Genomic DNA, 22412 nt, shown 5'->3' on the forward strand with positions numbered 1-22412 from the left:
GCAGATCGTGGCACAACCACCTGGGGGGGTGTAGGGGGTTGGGATGCAGACAGGGACAGCTTTGCTCTAGTATCTATTGCAATGCAAATGAAGAAGTGATCCTGACTACTTGAAAAATCCTAGAGTGTTGTGTGACTGATTTAAAAAAGAAGGGGTGAATATGTTTTAAGGGTTATATGGCTTAGAATGGGTTTTAAAAAGGACTGTTTACTTCTCTGTAACTTGTTTGTCCTTTGGCCCTTGTATCTCTTCTATATCTTGTTTGCTCTTATAATTCTCTTCAACATTTTGCCTTAAAAAGTAGGCATTGCAACAAAAAAATAGATTACTTATTAGTTTCTGAAGTGGCAGTAGCATTTTAAGCTTTTGAATGTGTAAGACCATTAAAAAACCCACAACTTTTTATTTTGTTCCCCGTGATTTGTAAGCTTTAAACTGAAAACTGGAAGCTCTGAATGAACATTGGAGCTAAGTATTGACTTATCAAGGAATAGTTATAGAAGGCCACCAATTAACTTATAGCTAAATAAAAGCTGAGCCAGCGGGACTGTCAACTGAAATTTTAATGTTGGTGTACCAAGAAGTGGTGACTCATGTCCTGTTGGAATCTAAAGCCTTTCAAAGAAGCTAGGGGAATAATTTCCTTCAGAAAATGCTGTAACGTACAAACAGCTCCACTAAAACGGTGAAAGACACAACAGTGTCAGTCTTTTGAGATCATATGAAATCCTTACTCATAAAGTTTCTGCTGAACAGTACATTGTGTTGGATGCTTTATCCCTGTGGCCTGTAGTACTGTATTAACTAGGGGAAGAAATTACAGTTATTCTGGTACCACACAACAATATAAAAGAAATTAGCTGAGAGTAACTTTTGGTGGGGAGGTTCCTTTAATGGAGACTAGTAGCCTACTTTGGTTGCCCCACTGCAAAGCTAGATAATGTGTGTATCCATCAGCTTTGGGCCAAGGATAAACAAACTTGTCATAATGCATATTTTAGATCTGTTACTAGCCTGTTAAGAACTCTTGATGGACCTGTAGAGAGCCATTGAAGTTATTAGTATTGAATAGTCATAGTGGCAGATTACCATGTAAGTGATATTTGTACAGTTCTGGTTCAGGACAGTATTTATCTTGCAGGCTATTCAGACAATGAGTCATTAAAACATATTATATGCTGCTGTGGAGAGTGTTGTGGAGGCCCAAAAGTGGTGTCCTTGACTTAAAAATGAATTGGGCAAATTCATGGTCTGCTTATTCAGTAAGATGGTGCAATTGTAACCTCTGGATCAGAAAGTCCTAAATGGCTGATGGTCAGAAGCTGTGTGTGTGCTGTGTGCTTCCTTTGGCTTTCTCTCTGCTCCTCCAGGCAGCTCATGATGGCCACTCTCTGTAATGGTCTGAGTTTGTGACCTTTTGACTTGATGTGGTACAGCCAGTTTCATCTCTACTGGACCACAGATGTCTTGTACTAACCTCAACAGCTGAACGTAGGAAGCTGTAATGGTACTGTATGCATCTTGTGTCAAGTCTAGGGAATTCCATTACTGGTGGAAATTTTGTAGTTGGAACTGTGCATAAAATATTGGGCCAAGTAAGTGCGACTACATATGCTGTTACCCTGACTTTGGACAATGGCTTGCTGCCCTGAGAGATACAGGCTTGGCAGCAAGGACAGGAGGTCTGCTTGAGAAGTCTCCTTTGAGGAAGTAGGATAGCATGTAATGATGTACTTTATGACACTGTGCTGAAAAGTAAGAGGGACTGGAGAGCAGGAGCAGGTAGCTGATTGGCAGCAAATAGCTAAGGCAGCTAGCAGAGCCAAGAGCACTGCTGAGGGGAGTGACTCACAAGGACAGGGCAGCTTGTAATGCTGCTGAGTCTGGTGCAGGTTGGATGCAGCCCGGCTGCCCAGCAGGGAAGGCACCAGCCTCTGCTTTGGAGAAGTGCAGATGTAAGATGAGGTGTTCATGGCAGGAAGAAAGGAGCAAATGTAGCAGCTCCTTTACCAAGAAATTACAGGAGGGCTCAAAAGGGTCTGTGATTGTACTCTTTTCTGTCCAACAAAGTGATGTTTGTTAAGCCAGCTGACTATGTGAAAAGTAGTTAAAAAAAGAGCCCAGGCATCAGCTTAGTTTAATTTCCCCAGCTTTCTGAGTAAGCATGTTATTAAGCATGGCCTATGTTGCTGTTAGAAGCTTATGCTGAAGCATGGTACAATTATACAGGTGATATAACAAACTGTATCAAATCCAGTTTGCTGGAGCAAACACAGATTTGTGCTCACAGATTCAGTGAGCACTATATTTATCTAAACTAAATTCATTGTCACTATTAGACTCAGTAACATAGATCCAGCAGCTCTGTGTAAAATTGTGCTAGACACCTTCAGTCTGTTCTAATTAGTGGATTGTGGTCTGATACTGATGCTCAAGTGATAAGTCTATCTATCTTTTCTCCAAAATGGAAAGGGAAAACAGAATGAAAAGCTGAATCTGTAAAAGATCACATTTCAGTTTTCAGTGAGATGAATCAAAACAGTTCTTGGCATCCAAAAGGGAATATGCAAGATATGCCAGTGTTTTGTGATTATATTCCTCTGCCAGTACTTGTAGTTGGGGCAGGAAAGGCAGGTAAAATTTCTGAAGGGTAACAGTGTCCTCCTTCAAATGCTACCTTTTGGCCAAGAACAGCTGCTAAATTTGCTTCAACTGAAATTGTCTGCATTGCTCCTGACAGAGCATTTCTGTTTCTCCAGCAAGCAAAATTCTGCTGGAACATGCGAAGTCAGACTATGCTGACAGGATAATACACAGCCCCAGTAATGTCAAATTGTAACTTTAAAAGCTAAAACCCGAATTTGGACTTGGGCAGTGGAAATAAGGAAAGACTTTGTTATTTGTTGCAAGAAATCAGCAGGAAAATGGCAGTCTGTGAACGAAGCAACACGAGTGTAGCACAAGGCTGCTGAAGCTGTAATCCAACTGACTCATTGCCAATGGTGCATCAGGTTTGGGAGCTGAAATAGGGATTTTCCTGCAAATTTCATAAGCTGCCTATGACTCAGCCTAAAAATCAGCATGTTAATCAAACAGATGTTCTGCTTCAGTAAAGAACTGGTGCATAGTTTAAATCTCTGTATTTCCTTTGGATTGTTTCTTCCCAAATGTAGAAGAGCCCTGAGTAAGAAGTAGTAAAGCAGTAAAACTTTATTTTCTATGGTTCTAGAAACACTTCCACTTATTGCTCCTCCTTTAATTATCGTATCTTTTTATTCCAGCCTTTCAGCATCTTTTCTGTCCCTATTGTTTGACCTGAACTTTCAAACCTGCTTTGAGGTTACTTTCTAATACTGAGAATTGAATGTATTTCATGTACTTCTGTCTGTCTGGTTTTATCGAAGCTTTCTACTCTTTAAACTGGAATACCTGGAAAAAATAGCTTCAAAGAGAAACTAAGTGATAGTTCAGGCTCTAGGACCTTTTATTTATTCTCTTTTTAAATAGTGCCTGGGAATTATGTAGAACAGTTGAATAGTGAGCTTTTTGTTAGCACCTGACTGGTTCTCAGTCCTCTCTCAAAGCCATGCATGATTCTAAGCTCTCTTTTCCCAAGCAATCTGCTTTGCTACTTTTTAATCTGAATAGCTCATTTCTGCAGTTCTTCTCAAAAGACGTGTTATCACACCCTTCTGTGAACGAATCCTTCAAATCTGATATAACTGAGCTTTAAAGCAGCAATCCTACAACTATCAGCAGAATTCTAGCAAGTAGATATGGTTTGGGATGGAGGGGTTTTGTGCTGGTTAATTGTAGAATAGAAGACTGGATATTATCTAGATAAGATATGGTAATGGTCTTTGAGACAACAGTGCTGAATAGTATTCTAACTTTGCTAGAGCCACATTTTTGCAAGGCAAAGAAATACCGAATGCCTGTAATTGAATAAGATAAGGTAATTTAATTTTGTGGGCCTTTTGTATTGCAACCTTTATTTTTGTGCTCATCTTTCTTCCATCCAGCATGTGAAGAGGGAGAACTTTAAGTTGTGCTTCTCTGAGCAGCTTGTTGCTACACATCATGAGCTGTAAAACTATATGGGGCTTCACTGACCTTTCTGCTTACTAGACCAAAACTGCTCGTAGTGACGCCTGTGAGGGAAGAGGAGGATGTAAGCACAGCCTTGGGGCAGTGGGTATAAGATCGAGTGTGTGTGTAAGATTTCCAGGTTTCAGAAACACAAAGGTCCTGGGGCAGCAAATGACCCAGTATGAGCTTTGAAACTGCATTTGGATCTGGTCACAAGAGATGATCACAGTCATCACGGGTCACTGGAGAGGCTGGAGAGTTGGGCAGAGAGAAATGTAATGAGGTTCTATAAGGGCAAGTGTAGGGTCCTGCATCTGGGGAGGAAAAACTCCAAGTAGCAGTTCAGGTTGGGGGCTGACCTACTAGAGAGCAGCTCTGCTGAGAAGGACCTGGGAGTATTGGTGGTGGACAAGATGACCATGAACCAGCAGTATGCCCTCATGACCAGGAGGGCCAAAGGTACCCTGGGGTGCATCAATGACCCACAATAGTGTGGTCAGTAGGTTGAGGGAGGTGATCCTTCCCTTCTACTTGGCCGTAGTGAGGCCCCATCCGGAGTACTGTGTCCAGTTCTGGGCTCCTCAGCACAAGAAAGATGAGGAGCTGCTGAAGAGGGCCCAGTGGAGGGCCACAAAGATGATTAAGGGCTGGAGCATCTCTCTCATGAGGAGAAACTGCAGGAGCTGGGCCTGTTTAGTCTACAGAAGAGAAGCCTGAGAGGGGATCTCACATATAAATATCTCAAAGCTGTGTGCCAAGAGAGTGGTGCCTGACTCTTTTTAGTGGTGTCCAGCAACAGAATGGCCATAAACTAAACGACAAGAAGTTCCACCTCAGTACGAAGAAAAACTTCTTTACACTGAGAGTGGCAGAGCACTGAACAGGCTGCCCAGGGAGGTCGTAGAGTCTCCCTCTCTAGACACATTCAAACCCCACCTGGATGTGTTCCTGTGTAACCTGCTCCAGGTGATCCTGCCTGGGCAGGTGGGTTGGACTGGATGATCTCCAGAGGTCCCTTCCAACCCTAACAATTCTGTGATTCTGTGTGAGATGTGTCTTGCCAGGAAACACATAGAGGAAGCAAAGGGTTTGCAGGGGAAGGAGCTGAATTAACTTCACAAGGTGTAAATCCAGCCCCGCAGGGCGTGTGGCTCTCGGGCCCTCCCAGTCACTTCCAACACACCCTCAGTGCCAGGCAGGCACTGCACTTCCAGGAAAAGTCCGTCTGCCCTCGGCCGGGACCGGGCGGCAGGCGGGCCCGTTCCACAGGAGGCGGGCGAGTTCCCGAGGGGCGGCCCCGCGGTGACGTGGCGGCGGCCGGAAGCGGCGGCGCGGGGGCGGAGCGGGGGGTCTGTGATGGCGGCGCGGGGCGGTGTCACCCCGCGGGTGTGCCGGCACTGGTAGTCGCGGAGGGGCGTCGTGCAGGTAAGAGAGGAAACGGAGAGAGCAGTAACGTCCCCCCTTCCCGCGCGTGTGTGGGTCGGGGAGAGGGGCTGCTCTCGGCGGGCTCTGGGGGGTGCCGGGACTGCCTCGGGTCGCCGAGAGGTTGAAGTGGCCGAGGTTGCCTGGTGAAACTGGTCCTGCGTCCTTCCAGTGTGCTGGAGTGTTGGGTTTGTAGCTGGGGTGGGGACACCGACGGTGTTTTGTACTTCGATTGCCTGCAAGTATCCATAAAGTATCTCGGTTATTCTCTTTGAAGAAGCCTTATTGACACTGGTGTAAAATCCAGTTTTGATTACAAGGGCTGACTGGAGTTACCTTCATGAAGGACATTTTCTGCGTGTCACAGTGGGACAGCATAATAGCTGGTTATTGGCCTCTATGGTTTCCTGTTTTTCTGTTGGAAGAGATTTTGCAGTGTGTGAGAAAAGGAAAGCATATGTATCTTTTCCAGTTTTGAAAGTCCGTTCAGGGAACCTCAACTTGCAGCGTTGCAGATATGGTGTTACATGTACTGACAGCAGTTCCTCTGACAGTATAGGAGGGTACAGGAGAGCCTTGCAAGTGCATGCCCGTCTCCTGGTTTTGACAAACAGAGCCTTAATTGCAGCTTTCCCTGATTACTGTGACCTTGTCAATAAAATACTAATAAACAAACAAAAAAGCCCCTCATCACTTTGTCATAGTGCTGCCAGGTCTGTTAGGACTGATAAGCTAGTTCTGTGCCAGGATCCTCTCCCAGCAGGATCTAGATTGCTGTTGCACACCCAGGGAAGTTCAGATAACAGCTTGTTGGGTTGTAGGTTTCATTTTTGTGTGGTCTGCTATTGGACTTCACAACGGTAAAGGCAAAATTATTGTTTGCTTTGGTCTTGATTTGCTCCTTTTAAAAATGAAAACAATGAAATTTGCCTGCACAGGCAAAAGTGAATTGATGGTAGTATCCCATGGGAAGATCAAAAGGCAGAATGTTATGCAGTGTTGGCACCTTATGTTCTCTGAATTGTATTCTATACGCTGGTCTTAAGCAGGTGAATTAAAACCCTTCTGGCCCAAATCTCTAACAAGGTAAGTCAGATACTGCAAAATGGAGACACTCTATTGTTTAATCATTGCGGAGATTAACCCCTGTGTCCTGTGGAACAGGTCACAGACCTTGGGGTTTTTTGTTTGCTTGTGTTTTTTTTTAATTTTTCTTTCTAATGTTGCTTTTCAAACAGTAAGGATGCTAGAGCCCTCACCTTTGACTTTTTCCCTGTCTGCCTGTCATCACCACATAGTTTGCATGCTACCTTAAGTTGTTTCTCCAGAATATGCAAGTAATAATTACTGAAGAGTCTCAGTTGGGCCCTGAATTTTGGTCACTTTGTTAGAAGATTTGCTAAAGAAGTTGCAGTGTAGCTGAATATACTCACAAGCTGTTGTTTTATTTCTTATTAATGTTGTGCATTTAATTCAAGTTTTACAAACTCCTGTAATTAATTGTGGAGTTCAGGGATTGTGTGTGTTGGAAGAAGAAATATAAAACACCCTTTGCTTCCCTGCTGTGTCTTTGCCTAGAATCTCTTAACTTTATGTAAAATAAAGATGGAAAAGACAAGGTCACCCCCTAAGACTTGTCTGCTCTGGGAAATCAGGGGTTAGTACAGAAAGAGTAAAAGAAACATATATGTTTGTTTGTCTTGGAGAAACTGCTTTCGTCCTTTGTATCTTTTCCCCGTCTGCAGGCAGGGGTCAGCTGCAAATGGAGAGCTATTGGGGCCCTGTTGAGGAGCACTGAGTTGTCAGTAAATAAGGATGATTTTTACATGTGATTCTGTCTCCATATACTGAATCTTAGGAAGCTGCTGATGACGGTGTATACTGGTGTGCACTGTCCCTCATTAGAGTGGCACCTTCTTTCTTTAAGCCTCTTATTTTTGTATTTCAGAACTCCAGCAAATTTGCTGGATAGATGTTTGCATCATTTCTTGTGCTATTTAAAGTTATACCTTGGAGGATTTCACTTCATGTTTTGTCACTTTGTTTCTTTCTAATTAAAAGTTTTGGGTTATTTTCTAAGGGATCTCTCCTTTGATGCTGCCTGACCAGTAAGTCCTTGAAATACGCTCCAACAGTGGTCACACAAAACCGACAAACTTAAACTGGAGGAGGGAAGATGACTTCCTTGGATGTAGCACAGAAGACAATGAGAAACCTGACCTTGGATACACCAGAGAAGACAATCAGTAACCCGGTAACTCCTCTGTCATGTCAACAGTGTCTCCCTTGGGAAATGAGACTTTACTGTTTTGTGTTGTGCTGTTTTGCGTAGTGAAGAGTGTTACTGAGAACTCTGCACCGCTCGGGTATTTTAGGGAGAATGTCACAGGTGACACTAGCTGGTGGTGTTTACAAATTGTGCTGTAAACAAATGGACACTTAATGCACCGGACTTCCAAAACAGGACAGACATTCAGCCTTGGAAGGTAGTCCTTTTTCATGCACAGCTTATGTAGGTGTCTGACAGTTTTTGCAGAGTGTGCTGGAGAGTGAAAATATGATAAGCAATGTTTTCACTCCTAATTCTCTGTAAATATAGGTAGTGCCTGGCATCTGTCATGAAATGTTTATTTTGTGTAATGAAATGTTTATTTTGTGGTGCCTGTAACTTTAGTCTGAACAATTAAACTTGGAATAATTTTTCATAGTTCACATCTTAATTTACAAAATTCCTGTTTTGTAGGGAAGATTTGAGCTAACACAATTCAGCAATCGCAGAGAGTAGATTTGACTGAATGTTGTTTGCCTAGCTTAGAGTCTGGAGACTGTCTCTGAAAAACTCTAGCAATCTTATGATCTGTGACAGCAGCCTGACACTGGCTCATCCTAAGGGCTGAGCTGAAGTTGTGGTTTTTTGTTGTGTCTTTAAAAAGGTAGTTTCTTTGAATCCGCAGGAAATAGTATTTTTAACATTCTGTGCTAGAACAGTTTAAAATATTAAAGTCTATAGAGTATCTACGTGGAGTGTACAGTAACATAGATCTGCACAGGACTTCCTTATCTATTACAGCTTTGCACTGTCACACTCTTGTGCCCTCAGTGATTGTTCATTCCCTCTACATGCTCACTGTATTTAGGAAATGGATAGAGTTAGGGATGATGGGGGAATGGGTTCAACCTCCCACACAAGAACACAGCTGCAAGAGAAACAAAAGCTCTAGGACTACCTAGAAGATGGAAGGACTGAACTGCAAAGGGAAAGGGAGCATGAAAATTGGTAAATGGAGGTTTTGGTGGGAGAGGAGGCGTGAAGAGGAGGATTAGGAGGTGCTCAGGACAAATGAGCAATCTAAGAGAGAGAGTAAGACTTCAAAAAATTCGGTGATTGCGAGGGGACTGATGAGTATGATGGGTGAGAAGACTTAGCTGGAGAATAAAAGGAGTAAACTAGATCTTAGGAGTCAAGAGCCTAAGGTGAGAAAAAGAATGAGTATTTGGGATTGAAATATGGAGGCAGAGCTGATTACCTCAGGACAGCCTCCAGACAAGGCCATGAACAACCTGCTCTATCTGACCTTGCTTTGATGAAGGCACTGGGCTGGAGACACCAGAGGTGTCTTCCAATCTCAGCCCTTCTGTAGTAGGACAGGCCATGAAAATGCCTTTATTTCAGTGAATCATTCCATTAGCAGCAAAACTTAAGAGCTTTATTGCAGGTTTGAGTCTGAGATGTATTTCTTCATCACTGTACTATTCTCAGGCATCTAGAAAATTCTACTTTCCTCTCTATCCCCTTTACCCCACCCATCTGGTAAGAATTGTTTACATGTCCAATCTGATAGGGCAGCTGTCCAGTACCCAGCAACCTGGATGAAAGCTGTGTTATCACAGTCCTTTCCTCTGTTTTATGAAAACTGGCACATTTTAGAAAGAACCTCATCTTCAAGACCTCTCAAACTCAGTTGACATAAGCAGTTGGCTTTTGAGGTAATTTTTGGAGGTCTGAGAGATGGGATAATGGTGGGTCATGTCATGTCGTAAGCATTATTCTTAATAAACGAGGAAAAATTAGTAGAAGAGTGTCTTGGGACATAAGGAAATTACAGGCACATTCTGTGATGACAAAGTCTCATTAAAATTGCACTGTTGCACCCAGAAAATGCTATATTATGGTCTTGCAGATTCCATGTCTGAGCTTCTGAATAGTTGATGGGCCATCTTATTTTCTCCTAATTAAATGCATCCTTTTAAATAAAGAAGTGTTTTTGCCACAATTCCTCTTTCAGGAGTAAATGACTTTGCTTCACTAGAGCAGTTAAGTCCCAGTATCCCTGGCCTTTGTCTGTGTGCTTCTCTGGTTTGTCTTTGTAGACTGAACCAGTAACTTACTACTCTGCTGCATTACTCTGAGCTACTACCCCTCAGAAGCAGTGTGCTAAAGCTAAAACAGTCAAGAGAAGTTTTTTTCTTTTTTTATTATTATTGTTCTTATTTTTTGAATAAAAATGAGCTTCTTGTGTGCAGCTTGTGTATTAAGGAACCAAGCCAATGCCAGTAAGCAAAGGGATTTCAGCCTATTTATTCTTTCAATTTAACACTTAATTTCACATTTTGGTCCTCCTCTACTGCACCTGCTTAAGCCTTTAAAAATGATGAGACTTAACCTGATCATTTGTGAGTTTACGCTTGAGAAGCAAGTTTTGGTTTGGTTTGGTTTGGTTTTTTCCCTGATGTAGAAGATGACTCCAAACTAGGTGTTATGCAATGTGTGGGAATGAGGAGGGAAGTGGAGAATGGGCAGAAAAGGATGTGTATCTACTGGCAGAAATAATCAACAGTGGATTTAGACAATTTTTTACTGTCATTCCCCCTTTCTTCCTCACAGATAAACAAGAATATGTGTCAGCAAACACATATCCTTTTCATATCTTCCTCTTCCACATGATTTTATATATATATATATATCTATATATCTCTATATATCTATATATCTATCTATCTATCCATCTATATATATATAAAATCTCAGCTTGTCCTTTTATGGTCCAATATTCCATTCAAGAGTAGTATTTCCAGCGCATTCATTATTTTTGTTGTTAAATCACTGGAACTCGTTTGCAATTATGTTTCATTCCAAAGATATCCTAAAATCTTACACACTATTCCATAGATCATGGATTTTGTGGGGAAAAAAACCCCAAAAGCAACCTTGGCAAAATTTTTTGTCTGTTTAACTGAAGCAAATGCAACATTTGCTACCATTTACTTCCTTTTTCAATCTAAAGCACATGTGGTGAATGCAGAGTTACAGCTTTGCTTTCAGATCAGTCTGCCAGGAACTTCCACAGTTTAATATCAAGGAGCATCCCTTCCCTTCCTGAAATGCTGAGTGCACCAGCTGATGATCACAGTGGGGCTTCTGTCAGCATGTCTGAACCTTGCCAGTGAGCTGTGCTGGGATGTCTGGGGCTTTCATCTTAACTGACATGTCCCTTTACATGTCTTAACAGTGTACTGTAGATACTATACAGTCCAAGACTCCTGAGCAGGGCTATTTCAGTGCACTTTGCAGTTCTTAGCTCATGAGGGTGAGGTATTTTGTTGTGTTTGTTTGTATAGTTTTTACTAAGAAGACACTCTGTGACATACTGTCTTCTTTTCCGTTCACTGTTTTCCAAAATGGAGCAAGAACAAGCAAAAATGCACCTGTTCTAGTGTCTGGGGTCAGAACTGTTGTGGAAGTTGCCTCCTTGTACCAGCAAAGAGCTGATCATAGTCAGCCCTTGGGAATGACCTAATTTTAAATGAATCCTCTTTATCCGCTACGAAAAGTGAGGCAATAAAATATTATCACTCTTCATTTAAGAGCTAGGAATGGAGGATGGAAATTTTAGTTTTAATTTTATCTGGGATGCTTGCATTTCATAGGAGAAAATATGCCAGGTTTTTCCTTCCTGTTGTGTTTTCTTTTAAATTAAAAGCCAGTTATGTTTCTTTTAACGTGCTAGAGCACCACATAGTTAAGTATTAGAATATTAATTTTTAAACTCTTGTGGATTCTTTTGCCTCCATCACAAAATGTTATTGCAATATTTTCTCTTTTTCGTATTTTTTTTCCTTCCCTTTTCTAGGTCATTCCATATGTTGGGACAATACTTGGTGGCCTTGCTCCTGGAGAGCTGATCGTGATACATGGGACTGTTCCTGATGATGCAGACAGGTAGTGGCTGTGGTGTCACATTTTGCAGTGTCACCATGTGAACAAGAAAGGAATGGAAAAAATGTTTCCAGGGGTCTTACTTATGATGTGGCACACAAAGGCTCGATCTAAATCCTTGTGATAGCATTGGAATAAATGCAAACTTCAGTGGATAATGAAAGCTTTGGGATGAGAAGTGGAATACTGATTTTTTGCTGATCCTCTCTTCTCTCTTTTTGCCTTGCCTGCTTTCGCAGGTTTTTTTCCCAGTCATAGCAGATGTCTGCTTCTATAAAGGGATTATCTGAGACTAACCAAATTGATAACTGAATGTGTTGTGTGTAGGGTTTACCTTAAACTGGGATAAGGAGGTATGGTGTAGTGCATGGGCCCAGTATGAGTGTTATGTTCCCTGACTTTACCCAAAGTTCATTTGATATATTGTGCTGAAGATGATGGGAGGGAAGGTGGTGAACACTATAAGTGAGGGGTTTACATGATATGAGTGATAAGCATTAGATAGATACTTAAATACTTCAATTCCTTGCAATAAATCTTGGGAGAACCTTTCACAAATATGTTGGACAAATATATGTTTGGGTCTTTTTCCTTATCCAGCAACGTTCATTTTGTCTGCCTGTTCTGAGGCTCCACAGTAAAACTCAAATGTACCTAACTTTTAGATGATTTCTTGACAGACTGAGCTGAATGTGGTTTGTCTTATTTTTATGATTAGATTCCAGGTGGATTTACAGTGTGGCAGCAGCATAAAGCCTCGGGCTGATGTGGCGTTTCATTTCAACCCCCGCTTCAAAAGGTCTGGCTGCATTGTTTGCAACACACTGGAGAGGGAAAAATGGGGCCGGGAGGAGATCACTTATGAGATGCCCTTTGAGAAAGGGAAGTCATTTGAGATTGTCATCATGATTTTAAAGGATAAATTTCAGGTGAGTCTGGGCCGATTCTTCATCTGCAACCGGTTGTCAGCCCAATAAAAGAGAGGTATTTTGTATAATTAAAATAAGTTTTGGAAGTCTTGGTGTCTGTATTACCTAGGTATAGTCTAAATACAGAAAAGTTTAGAGTTTTTCTTTAAAGAGGTGCTAATTAAAATAGACTTTTAATTTTGTATTGCTTCCATCTAAGTTGGATGAGTAAGCAAGTAACTTCCTGCCATGGCTAATGACTACTCCATCCTTCCCTTCTTATGTGCCAAAGGCTAACCTTGGGATAAACCTGTTCTGTGACTAGTGCAGGGACAGTCCTCTTGGAGGGAACATGTGAGCTGTATTTATCTTGCTCTGTTAGACTGCAATAGTAGATTCTATTAGATTGGTAATACCACATTGGTAAATGATTATGTGCTAGAAACAAAGGTGTGAAATGCAAATTTTAGTGTAGGCAAATAAATCTTCATAGTGATGGAAAGACAGACTGAATTGTGGATGAGCTGAACTAGTTGATCTGATGTTTTCTAGGACACTCCCCGCTTCTGTACCAAACCAGTGTAAAACAGATACATGCATACAATTTGATACATGGCTGGTGTAATGTATGTTTAATGTAGTTTTTCTGATTTTGTTTCCTGTCTCTTTAGGTGACTGTAAACAAGAAACACTTGCTGCTCTACAACCACAGAATTAGCCTTGAAAAAATAGATACTCTTGGAATATATGGCAAAGTGCAGATCAAAACTATAGATTTTGTTTCTAATGTAAGTTATATAGATACCCGATTTGTTCGATTCCTTTTCTTTCTCTTGCTAAACTGCATAGTAGGATTTATGGTAAAAAGGAAGTGAAGAAAAGCAGCTACACAATCTAATGTTAGTAACAAAATTTTAGTTTCCCCAGATTTCGACATGTGAGCCTTGTGAGGATTTCTGTCCTGCCATTTTAGTCTTGCAGTTAGGGGCAGAAGGGTGACAAAGCTAGTAGGACAGATGGTATAAGAATTGATTGGATACTGAATCTAGGAGTGGATTAGACTTTTCAAGTGTTGCAGAGGCTCCAGAAGGAACTCTTGAGTATTCAGTGCTTCTGAGTGACAAGTTTAACCATGACTGTCACTTGTTGCTTGGCTTTGAACACCAGGGTCAGCCACAGCTGGAACTCCTTGTGCACATAACCCTGGTTTTCCTGCTAAAACAACCAAATTGTCGAATGAAACCATAAGTAGGAGTGTAAACTTATTTGTGGGGGATAAGAAGAGATATCCTTTCTAAAAGACTTTGTAGCTTGAGTTATACTTGGACCAAAGTGCAGTGAATCTGAAGTGAAGACAGTGCTGTTCTTCCTCTCAACTGCCAGCTCTGCTAGAGAAAGTACACCAACAGGGAGGAGTTGGACAATGTTTTCCCCCGTGCAGAAGGAGAGATCCTTCTGTTCTGGGAGGATGAGTCTTTTAGAACAGAAACTGAAGGTGATAAATTCCAGGGAGATACAGAAGGTGAATGCCTTTTCCCTTTTCTGTCACTCACTAAGGCAGCCTACCTACTCCTGTGTATAATATTCTGTGTCTTTTCTGCTCCATCCTCACTACATTGTGGGCAAAGCTTGGGTCTCTTGCTGCCAAATATCAGGTCTAACTCCGACTAATAATCTAATCAGACTAATAATTGTGTTGGCAAAAGGTGAAGGACCTGAACATAATGAGGTCTATGCTTTAAACATAGGTTTTACCCACTGATAATTTGCAAAGCCTATAAACAGACTTTCATGGGCCCCATCACTTGGCCTTGGGCATGTTGCCAGAAATGTGTTCCTGCAGAGCTGTGTGAATCCTGATCTTGGAGGACTGACTCTGAAAAGAGCTTGGGGTCAAGCAGGTGCTGTAGGTTGGTGTCCCAAGCACAAAAGTGTACACTTGGTTTAGTCCGTGATTGCTGTAACCTTTGCAGAAGAAAAGAATGGAGAAAGGGTGATTGTTTCATTTTAGTCTTTGCTTCTAAGACTCTTTCCTGAGGAGGAAGGTGGAGGCTTGTGTTGAAATGAACAAGCTGAAGACAATCTGCTAGGACTGAGCAGGAGCTGTGTCTCTGCATGGCCACGTTGCTCATCTGTCTTTCCCATGGGAAGGGACAGGGATGCAGGGGATTGCTTAGAATCCCAAGGACCCCCCTGAATGGACCTGCCATGCTGGCGTTTCTACCCCAGTGAGGAAAACTGTGGGTACCTTCTGATGCCGAGGGCTTAATAGTGCTCTTACTGTTAAATAAAGATTCAAAATGTAATGAGGTGGTCTTCAGAAATCTCAATTTTGTTTCAACTATTGCACTTCAGGACTTTTCTGTGGTTTGTAGAGGTTTGGCTATCTTTTTCATTACCAGAGCCCTAGATGTCCATGTTAACAGTTCACCCTTCAAAGCAGCACAGATTCTTATATGCTTCTAAACCAACTTTATGTTAAAAGTTCTGTGATGTTAGCAATGACACCTAAATATCTCTCTTTCTGCAGTCTTTACAAGGCTCTCAGCCATCGTCTCTAGGAGTAACAAAGATAAACACAGAAAATGTACGTATGTTTGTAGAAGGTTGAATGCATCTCCCTGTTGTCTGATAAGCTAGATAATGTTTTTTTTTTCTCTTGTAGGGGGTAATGCCAAGTGGTTCACAATTGGTAAGTGTCGTGTAGATTTTGGCAAATGTGAAGAGTAAAAAAATCGAAATAAAAATATCTCAGTTGTTCGGGAAAAAACATGCACAGAACAAGGGAATTGAGAGTCTACTGCAAGATGATCATCAGTGATCAGTGATCAGTTTTGTAGAGAGTAATCCTCTGCTACTAGTAAAAGTGAGGCTATTTGTCAAATCATTTAGAAAACCCAAAAGATAAACACAGTTTCCACAACCATAAACAGAGAAATAAAAAGTTAGGTACCTGAAGTTTTAAAGGACCAAATCACATTCAAACCTTTTTTTTTTTTTCCAAATAAGCAAACTTTGTTTTCTCTACCTTAGGGAATACCTGCAAAGCAAAAGTATTCTGCAGTCACACCATGTTAATGTGTGTGTCCTGGAAACCTGTCTGGTACATCTTCCTCTTGCTGACAGATCCATGCCATCCCTGTGTACACTTCAGGTAGCTGGATGCAGGCATTGCACCTTAGGATTGGAACTTGCACCCAGCTAACGTGGAGCGTACGTAGAGTGGGTCCTCATCTTTTTGCAAGAAGCTGTACAGGTGGACTGTATCCAGTCTGCAGTAAGGACCATGCTCAAACTGAAAAGGGGTTGAAAGCCAGGAATATATACAAATAGAATTTGTGAAGGTGAAGTTGCAGTGAGTGCCATGATTTTAGACGCTTTGCCACTTCGCAGCCTGCCTTCTTCAGTCTTATTTCAAAACCAGATAACATGCAGTATTGTAATTTGCAAGTGGTGGACTCCAGCAAAAAACATAAAGAGGAAATACTTCTCCATTTGCTCCTTTTCCCTGATAAAAATAACTTCTAACACAATGAAAAAATAAGATGAATAAAATATTTACCCTGTCTATCGTTATGAACTGATGCAGGAGGACAGAATACTCATTGACCCTACTTCTGCTACTTATGCAACTGTGGGAGAACACCACACCTAGCATGAGTCTTACCCTTCAAAGCAAACCTGATGTTTTCAGAGAGGAAAGGTCAGGATGTCTGTATCTATATAATTATGTGTTTTGAAATTAAATTATCACAGGGAGTTTCATTCTTACATTTTTCTTGGTTTTTTTTTGCCATTTTCCTCTCCTTCCACCATTAGTGGTGGCAGAAGTAGTTGTAAATAACGCTAATTTTGAACCCAAGGTGGTTATCTAAAGAAAAAAGCCAACACTGAGGTATGCTTATTTCAGTGTTAAGTTTTCCATTATAGTATTAGCATTCCAGAACATGTTGATGGGAATAACTTTAGCTGTAGGTGCAGATTCGCAATTGTAGGCCAAATTTCTTCCTGCCGTGGTAAAGCTCAGCTTGTATATTGGAAAAAGTAAGTCACAGTCAAAACTTTTACTGGTGGTATTCTTCCAGGGTGTTCCTTACGTTGGGAAACTTGACACTGCACTTCATCCAGGATGCACAATTGCCATTAAAGGAGAAGTGCATAAAAACCCAAAGAGGTATGTGTTATGGATTGTTTTTCTGCTATTTAACTAAAGTACTCTTGAGAATGAGTAAGCTTTTCCATTGCCTCTGTATATCCTTATTGACTTGCAACTTTGCGTCTGGAATCATCTGAAACTGCAGTGCAGTTTTCTCAGGAACTTGCAGGATACTGCTTTAAAGAGGACTAAAGAGCAGCTCCATTGTGAAAAGTGAAGGTAAAACCTGAATGACTTACCTACTAAATCTGCATCATTCACATGTTTGTGTATCTGTTTAGGGCTTTCCATTGTGCAAGGCGTGTGAGCAAATGTACTGTACAGTGACAGTTTCTATTCTAAAGAGATTCAAGAGTAGGGAAATTGGCAGAAATAGGTGGAAAATGAGTGAGTTAGACGAGTTGCTGGTGTGCTCAAATGCTGCATGTTACAACATTTCTCTGAATACCTCTCTGACAACCTCCTCGGTATATGCATGAAGGTACTAACTGACAAAAACTGAGTGATGAACTGAGTGATTAGAGGGATGGAACTCCTCTCCTGTGAGAAAAGGCTAAGAGAATTGGGATTGTTCAGCCTGGAAAAAAAGAATGCTTGAGGGAGACCTAATTGCACCTTTCTGGTATCTGAAGGGAGCCTACAAGAAAGATGGAGACAGACTATTTACAAGGGCATGTAGTGACAGGACAAGGGAAAAGGGCTTCCAACTGAAAGGGAGTAGGTTTAGATTAGATATTGGGAAGAAATTTGTTACTGTGAGGGTGGCGAGGCACTGGAACAGGTTGCCCAGGGAAGTTGTGAATGTTCCATCCCTGGCAGTGTTCAAGGCCATGTTGTTTGGGGCTTGGAGCAACCTGGTCTAGTGGAAGGTGTCCCTCCCCACAGCAGGGTCATTGAAAGTAGATGATCTTTAAGATCCCTTCCAGTCCAGGCTATTCTGTGATTTTATGAAAGCTGTTAGAGAAGTATGAGCTATAAGTTTGATAGCAAATTAGGAACAACAGGTTACAAAGAAGACATTTTCCCAACATGAAAAAAAGGTGGGAGAGGAGGGGAACACAGCATAGTCAAAATGTAGCTGAGGAAATGTCTGTGCTTCAGCATGCTTTTTATTTAAAGAGTGGTTTGGCTCTGCAGAAACATGCCTAAAAATGAAGCAATTAGGGCAAATGATGAAAAGCGTACTTTTCACACTGTGTGTGTGCATTGCACTCCTGCTTTCTCAGGGCATGTTTCTTCCCTGCAGTTGAACAGCATTCAAAGTTCACATTCATACTGGAACCTAAGTCTAGAAATCTCATCAACAAAGTTTGGATGGACTTCAGATTGAACAGGATAAATAGTAATTGGAGAGAAAAGTTTATTAGCACATTTCAAGTGCTGAATGTGCTGCTTATAAGCATGAAGAGGCTTTTGGCTGTTAGTTAAAGCATTTCAGGTTGTCTGCTCTTTGGGTTTGAGCTTTTAAATATGTCTATTTACATGGAGTTTATTAGTTATTTCATGACTTCCACTCATTTCACACAGTTCTTGATGTTCCTTTTTCGTGGTGAAGAAGAGAACTTCACAGCTTGGAAGTACTGCAGTATTTCCTATCTGGACTGAGCAATTCTCAAAAGAGGGTAATAATCTGACAGCTAGAGCAAATTTGGAGGGAGAGGGTAATATTTGTTCTTCAAATGCAGTAAGGTCTTTGCCACAGATTGAAGCATTTGTTTGAATTTGGATGACTCTTCCCTCTGATCGCTGTTCTCCAGAGCTCTGCTTTAGGAACCCTGTTTTGTGGACATGTCTGCGACTGCGGAGTGTTCATTTAGCCTGGGCAGAGCTGTGCTGCCTACGGAATAATGTTTTGTATGCATGGTGTCCCACTAGTCTTGAGTGTATGGAGAGAACCCTCAAAACTTTTCCTCAGAGTCTAACCAGTTTGTTGGCAGAAAGAATAGTGTCTTTAGGTAAAACAAAGCCTCCCCCTCTCCATTGTCTGAGTGAAAGAGAAAGAGAAGGGGGAGCAGGCAGCACGGTGTGTTCCTGTGAGAATGCTGCTTCCTAGTGCAGTAGGGGGGTCAGCTCTTGGCCCTCTTGGCTCAATACCTTCCTGCTGAGACATGAGCAGAGAGCTGTGAGTGTGAAGCTGATCTAGACAGATCACGTCCTACATTTGCTACCTCCAGCAAAGGTTTCTGTGCAAGGGAGACAAATGCATGTTAGCTGCCTGCTTGGTTCTTCAGGTGAATCATGGCACTGGCTCCCAAACAGTCCTGAGTATTGGCTAAGGACTTGGTAAATGGCAGGGACTACTGCAACACGTTTATAAACCCTTTTAAAAAATATCTTCCAGCTTTGCTATAAACTTGAGACCAAGTGACTCAAAGGACATTGCGTTACATCTGAATCCTCGAGTGAAAAATAAAATTTTTGTAAGAAACTCCTACCTTCACGACAGCTGGGGAGAAGAGGAAAAGGAAGTTGCTAACTTCCCTTTCAGTCCAGGGATGTACTTTGAGGTAAGATTAACTGAAACAAAGCATCAAACAAGAAATTCTGCCAAAAGGATTAACATACAGATTTAAATAAAACTGCTATTCCTGCATTTCAATGTCTTGAGAAGATTTAGGATAAGCAGAGCTTTGACTTGGTTTTAAATAGAAGCAAGAATTTGGCCTGTGCTTAGAATGAATTTTAATCGAATTGAGTTGGACTTGGTAAGCCTAATGGGTCCCTTGCAATTTAGGTTATTCTATGATTCTGTGAATTTTATTGATGTTCCACTTTTATTTTTAAAAGTTGTTTATGCATGAAACATTCTCTGTAACAGAAGCAGGTCTTGCCCAAGTCTGGGCAAGGTCATCAGGTTGTTTTTCATGTCTTACCTCAGCTTAAAACTTTACTGTTTCTCTTCTTGCTTTTCAGCTGATTATTTTCTGTGATGCCTACCAGTTCAAAGTTGCTATTAATGGTGTTCACACTCTGGAGTACAAGCATCGTTTTAAACAACTTGAAAAGATCAACGTAGTGGAAGTCACAGGAGATGTTCACTTGTTAGATGTGAGAAGCTGGTAGTTCTTTTCAGTCAGTACTAAAAGAATTAAGCCTCTTCTAATGACAGTGCCTCCTTGTCAAGTACAAACAGGTGCTGACTCATGCTGAGCCTGCCTTTAATCTGTCTAGGCTTCTGCATCTGCCTGAGTTAGGCAAGTACCAGAATTGCTAACTGCAAGATTAAATCCTCCTCCAGTTTACAGTTTCCTGGCAAGCTAAGTGTTTGCTCAGATAAATCTCCTGTATTACTGAACCTAGCAATATCAAAATGCTGCAACCTACTGTGTCTAACGATTGCACTTGTTATGTTTAAGTTAAACTACTATTCATCATTTCTCGATAGCATACATTCCTATTGTGATGTAGAAATGAGACTGGAATAGGATCCAAAGATACAGTTATCCACCTCAAAAGGGATGTTCATAATTTATTTAAAATAGAACTATGAAATATACTTTCCTACTTCTTAGTTTATATTAGCAATTATAACCTTTTTACTGAGGCTAGATTAAGCAAACAGTTGACCCATTAGTTCTAGCAAAAGGCAAGGAGGAGTTTGATCTTAATTCTTAGCCTGCTGCTGCAGCAGTACCTTCTCTGACACTCATGGTTATATCACTTCCTGCTTCTAAGGGGCCTGACATTTCTACCTTTCAGTTTTCCAAAGTGAAACAAAGGAAAATGATTTAGCTGGTTCTAATTTCATGAACTTTTGAAAGCTTATTTGATCTGAGTTACCTCCTAACTGAGTTAACTGCTTAGAGCCTGAAGATGATGTTCGTGGGTTTTGTTTTTGAAAAATGTGTGAACCAGGTACTCCAGGTAGGGTTTCAGCTGAGAGGGCACTTGAGTGACTGCTCAAGTAGTCACTAGAGAATGAATCCTTTTTCAGTCCTGTATTAAAATACTATCGGTGTGAAACAATGTTCCTATTCAGTTTTCTGTACAAATGTCAGTCTAATTTTTAAATTATTTTTAAAAATAAGTTGCTATTGACTGTCAATACATGCCTGAAGGATGACCCTATTTATCTTAAGAGCTGCCAGAAGTGAAGCAATTTCAAGAATAAGATGTACACTAAAAGACTGTTAATTACCAGATTTAATGTATAAAAGCATAAATAAAAACATCTGTGAACTCTGCTTTTCTCCAGGTGTGGCTAAGTAGCTATGATCCCTTTTTGGTTATATCTTGTCTTGTTTTGCTTACTGTACTACCAGTATCTCCAAGTTGGCAGTGACCCTGACTGGAAAACCATTTCCACTTAGTGGAATTAGTGATCCACACACCAGTTAACCTGAGCAGGCGTAGGGCTGGGCCTTGGCTGTGCTGGTGTGGCCTTCAGGACAGTGGTGTGCTGTATGTCCCCCTGGGCTGCAGGATAAACTTAGCTGGCTGATTGTAACAGAGGAGCTGGTAGGCAGCTCCTAATGGCAATAACACACCTTGCCTTCCTGTAAGAGTTCAGCGGGAAGTTCTCGTGTGACCATCCTTTTTGTTTGACAGCAGACACAATTAACAGTTGTTTTCAGAAAATCCTGTAAGAGCTTGAATGGGGTAACCTTTCCGTGTATGGGAGCTGCACCCTGGAGAGAGACCCGTTCCCAGCACCCAATGGGATGTAAGATCATCTCTTTATAGAGTAGGTTGTAACCAGTTGCATTTTCAACCATACTTTACAGAGTCTGAGTGCCTTTCTTACTACCAGTGTAATGAACCAGTACCTCCTGGTGCAAAACAGGTGGTGAGTTTTTTGGTAAATTCCTTCTCATAGCAAGCAATTTATTCTTGAACTTTAACTAAGCAGTAGCAGTCTTCAAAGACTGAAAAACAGATTTAGTTTCTGTATGAATCAGTTTCTTGGAAACTTCCTTTTCAGTATCTTCAGTGGGGCTAGTTTTTACTTCCCTATAAATGACAGAAAGAGCAGATTTTCAGGCTTATAGTGCATGGGTCCAGTGAGTACTGTGCTTGGAAAACGACAGCTCCTCCACTGGGACAGTAAATGTATGCCCCCAGCACAGTGGAGTTCAGCCAGTCTCACGTTTTCACTCTGTGCCCAGCTATCAGAATTTGCTTAGAGCCTGCTCCAGTTTTCCACTTTTAATAAAAGGGCAGTTGAGGAAAAGTCATAAGTCCCCAGTCCAGCCAGAAATGACAAAACCACATTCTTAAAATATTTTATTAAAAAGTTAAAATCTTGGCTCTGATAAAAATTATGACAGTTTGCCTGTAACACTTGAACGTGTGAAGCTAACACAATTCAGACAAAATTTGAAAACAAAGGGCATAAACTCAGAAGTAGCTTTGGAGTGGTTCTCCCAAAATTACTTCCAGTTGTTGAATTGTCTTCTGACATTGCTGTTCAACTTCTTCACATTCATCTAGAAAAAAAAAATAGAGCAGGAATTAAGTAGAACAATGCTTACACAGCTACCCTAGGAAGGCTTCATCACTCATCAAAGTTAGAACCATCTTCAAACACCAGGTATAAAATAATTTTTCAGAAATATTTTGTGACTGAATTAAGCAAATTATTTCTACTGTAACACTGATCTAAAACATACAACTGGGGAGA

General features: G+C 41.2%; 2 protein-coding genes across 4 annotated transcripts in view; one reads left to right on the plus strand and one right to left on the minus strand.

Annotated features, from left to right (window-relative positions):
• The first annotated feature begins 5412 nt into the window (after window positions 1–5412).
• Window positions 5413–20986, plus strand: LGALS8 (galectin 8). Of its 2 annotated transcripts, XM_017817569.1 has the most exons (10): window positions 5413–5514; window positions 7592–7765; window positions 11643–11731; window positions 12447–12657; window positions 13308–13424; window positions 15167–15223; window positions 15302–15328; window positions 16722–16810; window positions 19134–19299; window positions 19706–20986. In XM_017817569.1, exons 2-10 carry the CDS (start codon window positions 7688–7690, stop codon window positions 19853–19855), a joined length of 984 nt encoding a protein of 327 aa, XP_017673058.1. In that variant the 5' UTR covers window positions 5413–5514; window positions 7592–7687; the 3' UTR covers window positions 19856–20986. The 2 variants fall into 2 exon arrangements, with proteins under 2 accessions (XP_017673058.1, XP_017673059.1); XM_017817570.1 differs by lacking the exon at window positions 15167–15223.
• A 999-nt stretch (window positions 20987–21985) lies between these two features.
• Window positions 21986–22412, minus strand: part of HEATR1 (HEAT repeat containing 1) — a 36464-nt gene continuing 36037 nt past the window's right edge. For both annotated transcript variants that reach the window (XM_017817578.1, XM_017817577.1), the window contains one exon: window positions 21986–22218. In XM_017817578.1, the coding sequence (XP_017673067.1) occupies window positions 22130–22218 (89 nt within the window). In that variant the 3' untranslated portion in view covers window positions 21986–22129. The remainder of the gene's footprint in view (window positions 22219–22412) is intronic.

The sequence above is a fragment of the Lepidothrix coronata genome, unplaced genomic scaffold (genome assembly GCF_001604755.1).
Source record: "Lepidothrix coronata isolate B3197 unplaced genomic scaffold, Lepidothrix_coronata-1.0 Scaffold61, whole genome shotgun sequence".
Taxonomy (NCBI): domain Eukaryota; kingdom Metazoa; phylum Chordata; class Aves; order Passeriformes; family Pipridae; genus Lepidothrix; species Lepidothrix coronata.

Excerpts from the sequence above, each read along its gene's own strand:
- LGALS8 (XM_017817569.1), top strand. The coding sequence starts at position 7,688 with ATGACTTCCTTGGATGTAGCACAGAAGACAATGAGAAACCTGACCTTG. Across the intron at positions 11,732-12,446 it reads GTTCCTGATGATGCAGACAG|ATTCCAGGTGGATTTACAGT; the intron begins GTAGTGGCTGTG and ends TTTTATGATTAG. Across the intron at positions 15,224-15,301 it reads CAAAGATAAACACAGAAAAT|GGGGTAATGCCAAGTGGTTC; the intron begins GTACGTATGTTT and ends TTTCTCTTGTAG.